We start from the raw sequence: 10,106 nt of genomic DNA on the forward strand, positions 1-10,106 counted from the left end.
CTATAATTATTTAGAAGGTTTAAATGTTAAGGTTATTTACATATAATTCAAATAACTCAGATATTTAACATGGTTAATGTCAAATATCAAAATGGAGTAAAAACAATTCACTAGCTAAAGAATTGCTTATATTTTTAGATAGCCAACTAAAATGAGTTCTGAATTAAGAATAATATTTTCAATTACATTATTATAAAAATAATTATTATTGAAAAATAATGTTTTAGAAACTGAAATTTTAAGAAAGAAATATTTTTTAAGAAATATCAACACACCAAATAAGAGTTCAAGTAGTAGTAAAAGAGTTAAGTTTTATCCAAAGAGCCATTCATTGTCTCAACATTTGATTATTTTGCCATAAATATGAGTTATTATTTTGCTTCCTGACTATTTTTAGGATCCAATGACACCGGCAAGAATGGTATCAAAAAAGAAAAATAGAAGAAATGGTTAATTTTTTTCATGTAGTAAATATCCAATGATTATCTATATTTACTAAAAAAATATAAATTTTAAAATTATTTACATACAATCCAACTAAATTAAATATTTGACCGCACATCCGTACTAATACTAGTAAAGGCAAGAAAAGAAGATATTTCCTTTCTCCAATGTGCAACTTGGACTTGGCGGCTTGGCCATTTATCAAGCAAAAATTCCAGAACAACTTTCAGAGGATAAAGAGGAGGCTACTAGCTAGCTTCAAAAATCAAAATTGTCCACTCCCAAATCTTTTTGGGTCAAATTCCAAAGTATAGCATTAGCATACGAATTCGATATCATATATACGAACTGAAATGTTACCATTGTGTTTTTCCAATTACTCTCAATTTCTCTCCCCTTTAACCTCAACCTCGCGTCGCCGCCGGGCCCACCCCAGATTCACTACAACACTCTCTGTTCTCAAAACCTCTCGACCCGGTAATTGTTTTACTTCAATTTTACCTTTTGTTGAATGCATTGTAAGTTTGTAACTACCCTTTTTAGTGATTTCCGTTTTCTCTTTTATCTTTTTTGCATCAGTGAGTGAAGTTGCAGTGGATGACGTTTTTCAAGATTTCTTGAGAGAAAGAGAGTTAAATGGGGATATTATCTCCAGAATTTCTGATAGAATTTGGCTTAGAAATGTGGTAAATTTTGATTCCTTAGAAGCTGGAAATAGTGCAACTGAGGCTACACAGTCACAGGAGGTATTTTCCTGACTACCTTTTTTTTTGAAAATTTTAAGTTATATGCACTGAACGTGTAAAAATATATTTACACAATTAACTCACTTCAAAAAATAATTGCAAGTAACTCTATTTAATAGCGTTGATCGTTAATCTAGACTAAATGTCAAGTAACTTGTTATAACATGTTAAATTAAATTGATGGTCTAAAAAATTCATTACACCGTCAATGTATACAACTTTAAAATTTCCTTTTGTTTTATGGGTTTTTGGTGTTAGTTTGCTTCATATTTGAATATTGAAACAAGAAAATGCAAATGCAGGTATTGGGGGAAGATAGTGAAGGTGGGTTTTTGAAATTGAAAAGTACCAAAGAGTGGCTTTCAGGTGATGCCATGGCGCCAGTTAATAAAAAGAGGACCCTTAAGGTGTTTATTTACAAGTTTTGTGTTTTTTTCTTCTTTTCAGTGGAGCTTTGAATATTCTTAATTATGAGCAATGGAATGAGTAGTAGTAATATTTTTGCTATTGACGCTTCTAATGATATGCACAGGAAATACAAGATGATAGGGAAAGAAGGAAAAGGCTAAACTTTCTCAGATATGAAGCTGTATGTATCCCTCAGTCAAGCCTCTTACTACATTCATGCTCTTTATATTTATAATAAATGTTTATATTTGGCAGCAATGGAATACCAGTGTAGTCGGTTTAGATAGTTGAGACGCTACTCTTAATCTCTCTTGCGGGTTATCATCATTATTGTGGTTCATGTTGTCTTATTTACTTGTGGCGAAAGGGTGTCCAAAGGAAAATCGGCTTCTTGTATATTGTTATCACTTTGTAATTGTTCTTCTGTATTCGTATTATCTCCTAGTTCCAATATTTTTTTTATGGTTAGTGGAGAAAAGGGGATATTAGTATAGATAATTTGTTGACAAAAAGGTAGAATCTGAATGGTTCCATGAACACGTACTCTATGCATATTTATAGCCTGCTTGGCCCAGCTTCTCCAAGCCAAAAGCACTTTTNCCTAAAGTTTCGTCATGTGAATTTTTGAGTTTTGAACATCGATTTGGAGTCGGACTTGAGTGAAACTTGTATGGTTGGACTCGTAATTGAATGAGTTGTCGAATTTTGTATGTTTTATCGGGTTCCGAGGTGCGGGCTCAAGTTTTGACTTTTTGGCCGATTTTGGGCTTTTGATTAAAGATTCGTCCTTTATCGATTGGGTTTACTTCTTTGGAATTATTTTATGTATTTGAGTTTTTTGGTTAGTTTTGAGCCGTTCTGAGGTCGGTATGCGCAGGATGGCATTTGTGGAGTATTGTTTGGCTTGCTCGGTATTGGATTTGGCTTTTTTGAGGTAAGTAACTCTTCTAAACTTAGTGCTGAGGGTATGAAACCCCGAATTACATTCTATGTGATTGCTGTTGAGGTGAAGTACATGCTAGGTGACGGGCGTGTGGGCGTGTGGGCATGCACCGTGTGAATTGTGACTCCGTCATTTCTATGGTACTGTGTAGTTACCTGATCTTACCTGTAACCATGAAATTTCTACGTACTTGAGCTATTAAGGTGTGATCCATGTTAGACACCATGTCTAGGCTACATGTTTATCCGGACCCACTGAGGTCATTTCTGCTATTGAGTTATTTGCTTTCATTGCTTTATATTCTCAGTCATACGCATTCATATGCATATCATATCTCAGTCACTATTGTTATCTATTGATACATCATATCATTATTTTTGGGCTAGTTCATGGCATTGTGAGCTCAAAAGAGAGAGACTCGAGAGATTGATGAGTGAGTGAGGCCGAGTGCCTGATTGTGAGGATATTGATACTATATCACGTGAGTTGTCCGTGCGGATTCTAATATTATTACTATAGCATGTGAGTTGTCCGTACAGATTCTGATATTGATACTATAGCACGTGAGTTGTCCGTGTGAATTCTGATATTGATACAAACGTAAATGTGCAAGAGGATCTCCCGAAATACCGTTTCGTAGTCCCAAAGTAAATATGCAGGGGATCTCCCGGGATACCATCCAGTAGTCCCAAACGTAAATGTACAGGGGGATCTCCCGGAATTCCATTTCGTAGTCACAAAGTAAATATGCAGGGGATCTCCCGGGATACCATCCCGTAGTCCCAAAGTAAATATGCAGGGGGATCTCCGGGATACGGGATACCATCCAGTAGTCCCAAAGTAAATATGCAGGGGGATCTCCCAGAATACCGTTTCGTAGTCCCAAAGTAAATACACAGCTCAAACAATGGAAATAGTGGCTACAACACGAAATCCTATAGTTTAGACAAAGTACAAGTCAAGGAAGAAGTAGGGAATTTACTAAGCATGCTACACAGAGTTCAGATAAGCATTTAAGACACGTAAACATGCTATTCTAATCTAAACAGGAGAATTACACATTCTAGTATAACTCAATTAAAGTGAAACATTTTATTACTAAGTGAAAAATAGAGTTTTACAGCAAATAGCACGTGTATGCACTCGTCACTTCTGGTACAAGGCGCTCAAATATCGCAACAGTACCAATTCCTAAGAGGAGTTTCCCCCACACAAGGTTAGGCAAGTCACTTACCTCGAACCAAGCTCAATCAACCGGTAACAATGCATTTTCCACGAATATCCGACTCCGAATGGCCCAAATTTAGCCAAAAGTAGTTAGATATCATAAATACAACTATAACAGACTAATCTAATTAATGAAATCAAGACATTAATAAGAAATTCAAAAATCGCCCTGAAAACTTAAATTAGTAAGTGATAATTTGGAAAATATAAATCTATGGTGAGGATATTTTGTCTTGAATAAATTAATTTTCTACTTCTATTTCTGCTTCTTGGAAGAAGCTAGAATTTTCTACTTCTTCCCAAAAGCAAAAAAACTGCTTCTGCTGTTGGCCTAAAGTACTTCTCTATATTGGCAAAACAATTTAAGTTTTTAAAAAAAAAATACTTTTTTGAGAGAAAACAGTACTATTGGCCTCCCAGAAGCTTGGCCAAACAAGCTCTTAGTCTGAGCTGTTGAGTGATTTACAAGACCTCTACTTATTTATGGTGCTTGCATATTCTTGTAGTTGCTGGCTGGAATTCATCAGGTGTCTCCTAATAATTTCGTGTCATAAAGCATGAAAGATGGGAGTTCTTAAGTAGAAGGCACCTTAGGCTATACCTAGATAACATTTCACCTGCTGCTTAGAGTATATGAAAGTGACGAGGAAAAGATTTCAAATGTTATTACTCTCACTATGAAAGCATGGTTAAATGAAATTGTATCCCAATTAAAAGATTGTTGAAGCGCACAGCAAAGATATCTGCAAATGAGCTATCTTATGTTCTAAATCTACAAGGTATAAATCATTTTCTGTTTCTCTTGCAGCTTAAGAATGAGCTACTTTACTTAACCGTGGGCATTGGAACTGCTTGCAGTGGATATTGTTTGGTAGCTTTATCAGTCCAGGTATTTTGTAGAAGAGGTTCTGAGGTCGAGACATTCTATAATAGAAGGCATATAGTTTAACCTTAGAAGCATTAGTGGCCACGGTACTTATAAGAAAAAAAAACATTAATGGCCATGCTTACTTGTGCTATATTAACCTAAATCTTCACTTTAGCTGTGGGAGCAGTGAGCACACATGCATGTAAATCACAATAGGTGATTGATTTACTGCAATTGGGAAAGCTTATAATGGAGAGAGTGAGCCACCGAGTTTCATACTCTCTTTTACAGTCTCTTCTTCTAATAAACCACCCTATCAACTTAGTAGAACATCTCACAACAGCTGCAGTTACCATTGATGCCCAGTTTTTGTTCCTATTGGAAATTTCTTTACATTTCCACTGCTTTATTGACTAAAAAGAAACTGGTTTTGTTTTGTTATTCCTTTTTCACTGGGTTATTTATCTTGTCTACCTTATGAAAGAGGTCCCAGGTTAGTATAAACCTGCATCTGAAGTGGACTGACAGATTTACTTGTTTAATCCATAGGCGGCTTTGAGCTATGCAACTGGAGTTGTTTTCAGGTATGATTTAGAACTATTTTTTACTCTATCTATCCTGTTTATAGATCATCCTAGTACTTGTAAACAACCTAGTTTGGCACATAGGCAGTAAAAAATGGATAGCTTATAATATTAAGAAATATGCTTTTACATCATCTAGACCTTACAGTACTTAGTTGTGATAGGATCTTCACATTTCAACTGTTCTCTTTTCTTGAGGATATGTTTCGATAAAATTGGCCACATCATATTCGACTCGGCTTATTTATTTCTGGTAATGTTGTCTGTAATTTCTTATGCAGTTACGTGTACCTGCAGCTCCTCTGCCAACATGCAGACAACCTCTCACAAGAGACAGTTCCTGAGATTTTTAAGAAAAAGAAACTAAAAAAGTAATTCGATAACTATGTCTTCATTTGGTTATGCTCCACATGAGAATGGTGAACTTCACTGACTGAAGTGATCTGATACTCTTCCCCCCTCAGAATTGGAATACGAAGCCAAGATCTGCAGGATTTTTTTGAGAGATCGGTAAAAGGCAGCAGCATAGCTCTTTCATCTCCCAGGCTTGTGTTTCCTGCAGCAATATATGGATTGTGGGAATTGTGTCAGCATTTTTTCCATGATCTTTTCGATTTCCAGGTGATGCTGTGTACATTTACAACATTTAAATTAACACCTATTTAAACCTTTAGAATCTTGACTTATTTAAGCTATCCTCTGTTTGATTCATCTGGTTGTGGTTTTTCATAAGTTAATGTGACATATTTTTGGGATCTCAACAGCTGGTTCCTGCTATGGTTGGGTTGTTTGCGTATAAAGCAGCTGCTCTGGTGCAAGTGTACAGGGACAATGAAGACCTACAATTTCTTTTTCCTGAGAATGAAGAAGGGTCAGCTAACTGAATATGTTACTAATAAATGTTACTTGTTGAAGCCATGGCGAAGTTGGATGCCTGCCTAACTACGCCTTCTGGGTAATGACTCCTTTTTTAACTTTTAGTCATCTCAAAATTTTTTCGATGTACCAAAAATACCTTTTTGCGAGGACTTCTCTCCTTTCAATTTTCTGATCCATATGATTTTCTAGAGAATTGACCTCCATGAACTTTCCAATGAATGCAACTAAGAATCATTTCAAAAGAAGTTGGAAACGTACCTCAAATACTTCTTCTTTTGCGGTAAAGGATTATATGAACTCCATGAAAAAACCTTGAAAAAATTACATGAAATTTACATATATATTAATGCAAGTAATTGGAAATATGCACTTATTCGATATACTTTGTAATTCTATATACATTGCTATACAGACTTATTTACATATTGTATTGCTCACCAGTAAATCTTACTTTGTCAATGAATTTCATGTGCTTATCAACAACAACAACAACCACCCAGTATGATCCCACAAATGGGGTCTGGGGAGAGGTAGGATGTACGCAGCCTTACCCCTACCATGGAAGGGCTGAGAGGCTGTTTCTAATAGACCCTCGGCTAAGAAGGTGAGAGAAGCCCTGATAGCAAGTAATAGCAATAATTAGAAAACTAAATCGAAGATAGAAACAAAGAATATGAAACGGGTACCGATAACAAGTAATAGCAAGATAACATATTTAGAAAACTAATTCCACGGGAGCAAACGAGAATCCTTGCTTCTTCCGTACCTTAGAGTTCTTTGGGGCCAACAATTCTGTGATCAGTTTTGCACTTCTGATATTATTTAATGTTCTCACCCTCCCAAAATGAGGTTTGTTTAATCATTTCAAATTCATTGGATCCTTTTCTATTATGAGGATCCCTCCTTATGGTGAGACGTCTTAGAGGTTTCATCATAGACATTATGTATTAGAAAACTAGGTGCCAATAGTCTGCTGTCACAAGGGTAGCTTTCGGAGATACTATTAAAGTAGTTTAGATAGCAAGTGGTTATATAGTAGCACTTCTTTAGCTTTAGAAGTACACAAGGAGGATGTAAGTGAATTGGCTTTGAAGATGGGGAATGACCTGGATCATGTTCTCATGAAAGGTATCTACAGAAAGAGGTGGTTGTTACTTATCAACAACACACACACAGACACATCATATAAAATAAAATTAAGAGAGAGAGAGAGAGAGAGAGAGAGAGAGAGAGAGAGAGATGTTGTTATCCTTAGTACAAAGGTAAGCAGAAGCCCGTCAAAGGACTTCTTGGTCATGGTTTTGGCGCATGGTGATTGCAGAAAATTTCTTAGTTACAGATGAGACCATATTATCTGTTTAACCCAATATGAAAGTTATGTATCCTTACCTGAAGTCGAAATGTAGATAAAATGTTAACAGGAGAGGTGTACCGTAGCATCCTTGCCTAAATTTCAAATCACTCATAGGATCATATATCACATCTCTACTTTAACAGTTTGACGTTTAGTTTTTACATTTTATTTTGATCTTGCTGTTGGTGCTTGTTGTTGTTGACTATAATCTGTACATATTTCGGGTTAATGTCCTATCATTTGCTCTTTAACAACACCACTTTTTCTGCAGCATAATGGAGAATAACCAACGAACAGCACGCTGAGTTTGCAGAACATGGACAAGCTTTAATATATCCTGCCCGTTAAGATAGCAGGATTTAAGGGATGAATATTTCGCTTGTGCACTTCAAGAGTAAATAGTTCATTTGAAAGGGTGATCATGGGCATCCACGGAATCTTTTGCTGAGACAACTCTAGTAGGGTGTTATATATAGAAATATAGAGTACTGTTTTGACCAACTTCATGTGACTTGCAAGTGTTGATATATTCTTGGTTTCCCCTTTTTATTTGGAGTCACAAAGTTATGGTAGGGAATTATTGTATGTTTTGCACCATCTATGAACTGGTCAGATATATAACCGACTCAACTTGTTTGAGACTAAGACGTAGTGGTTAAGTCAATTGCTCTTTTGCGGCGTGCTTTGGTACATGCCTAGAAGAATTTGAATTAGTAGAGTGGGAGTTTCCAAAATCTTACCTTCCTTTCACGTCTTCAAATTATGTAATTTTATTATCTTTCTTTTACTCTATCCGTCTCATTTTAACTATCGTTTTAGCTCTTTTTTACGTCTATTAAGAAAACAATAAATATAAGGTTTAGTTTACTAAGTTACCCTTATTAAATGCTTTTTGAGAATTGAGCAATATTAAAAAGAGCTACACTATTTCTTTAATATTAAGACAAAGTGGAAGCGAAGAAGGCATCATACCTGAAGTTAGTAGGGAGCACAAGCGAGGAGAAAAGGAGGGTGAACAAAGAGAGGTGTAAGGTAGCGAGGAAGGAGGCTAAGTCGGCGGTTACGGAGGCTATGACAGCGGCATCTGGTCGTATGAACGAGGAACTGGGAGGAAAAGGTGGGGATAAGAATTTATTTTGGCTGGCTAAGGCGAGAGAGAGGAAGGCTCGGGACCTGGACCAAGTGAAATGCATCAAATATGAGGACGGTAGAGTGTTGATGGGGGAGGCTCAGATTAAGCAGAGATGACAGACTTACTTTCATAGACTTCTGAACGGAGAAAGGGACAGGGATATTGTGCTAGGCGATATGGGGCATTTAGAGAGTCTTCGAGACTTTGAGTATTGTAGGCGCATTAAGGTTGAGGAGGCCGTGGGGGCTATACGTAAAATGAGTAGGGGCAGAGCGACGAGGAAGGGTGGTGGAAGTAAGGGTGAGGAGGATTGTGTCTATATCTGACAACCAGTTCGGGTTCATGCGGGTCGTTCGACTAAGGAAGCTATCCACATGGTCGTTCGATTAGGAGGTTGGTGGAACAGTACAGGGATAGGAAGAAGGATCTGCACATGGTGTTTATTTACCTGGAGAAAGCATATGACAAGGTCCCTAGAGAGGTTCTCAGGAGATGCCTGGAGGCAAAAGGTGTGACGGTAGCTTACATTAGAGCGATCAAGGACATGTATGATGGAGCTAAGATTCGGGTTAGGACAGTGGGAGGCGACTCAGAGCATTTTTCAGTTGTTACGGGTTACACTAAGGATCTGCGCTCAGCTCGTTCTTATTTTCCCTGGCGATGGATGCACTGACACACCGTATTCAAGTGGAGGTGCCATGGTGTATGTTATTCGCTGACAACATAGTTCTGATTGATGAGGCGCGAGGCGGTGTTAAAGACAAGCTGGAGGTTTGGAGACATGCCCTTGAGTCTAAGGGTTTCAAGTTGAGCAGGACTAACACAGAATATCTGGAGTGTAAGTTCGGCGCCGAGTAGGGGGAAATGGGCATGAATGTGAGGCTTGAATCACATGTCATCCCCAAGAGAAGTAGTTTTAAGTACCTGGGGTCGATTATGCAGGGGACGAAGAGTTCGACGAGGATGTCACACACCGTATAGGGGTGGGATGGATAAAATGGAGGTTAGCATAAGCAGTCCTGTGTGACAAGAAAGTGTCGCCGTTACTCAAAGGTAAGTTCTATCGTTATACCGGCCATGTTGTATGGGGCAGAGTATTGACCGGTTAAGAACTCTCATATTCAGAAGATGAAAGTAGCATAAATGAGGATACTAAGGTGGATGTGCGGGCATACTAGGATGGATAAGATTAGGAATGGAGTTATTCGGGAGAAGGTGGGCGTAGCTCCTATGGACGACAAAATGCGGGAAGCGAGGCTCAGGTGGTTCGGGCACGTGCGGATGAGGAGCCCTTATACTTCGGTGAGGAGGTGCGAGCGTTTGGCCTTGGCGGGTACGAGAATCGGTAGAGGACGACATAAGAAGTATTGGGGAGAAGTGATCAGATAGGACATGGCGTTGCTGCAGATTTCCGAGGATATGCCCTTGATAGGTGTGATGACCCAAAAGGTCATCACTTGTTTTTAAATTCAATTCTGTGTTTCGAGGCCTTAAAAACCTCTTTCAGCATCACCTCGATTT

The 10,106-nt window shown here is 37.8% G+C and overlaps 1 protein-coding gene across 1 annotated transcript; it reads left to right on the forward strand.

The window, feature by feature from the left end:
• The first annotated feature begins 603 nt into the window (after positions 1-603).
• LOC109244984 lies at positions 604-8,203 on the forward strand. The gene is made up of 10 exons (XM_019412161.1): positions 604-921; positions 1,024-1,190; positions 1,493-1,597; positions 1,723-1,779; positions 4,577-4,657; positions 5,186-5,220; positions 5,502-5,591; positions 5,685-5,841; positions 5,985-6,175; positions 7,725-8,203. Exons 1-9 carry the CDS (start codon positions 798-800, stop codon positions 6,102-6,104), a joined length of 936 nt encoding a protein of 311 aa, XP_019267706.1. The 5' UTR covers positions 604-797; the 3' UTR covers positions 6,105-6,175; positions 7,725-8,203.
• Positions 8,204-10,106: the final 1,903 nt, after the last annotated feature.

The sequence above is a fragment of the Nicotiana attenuata genome, unplaced genomic scaffold (genome assembly GCF_001879085.1).
Source record: "Nicotiana attenuata strain UT unplaced genomic scaffold, NIATTr2, whole genome shotgun sequence".
Lineage (NCBI taxonomy): Eukaryota > Viridiplantae > Streptophyta > Magnoliopsida > Solanales > Solanaceae > Nicotiana > Nicotiana attenuata.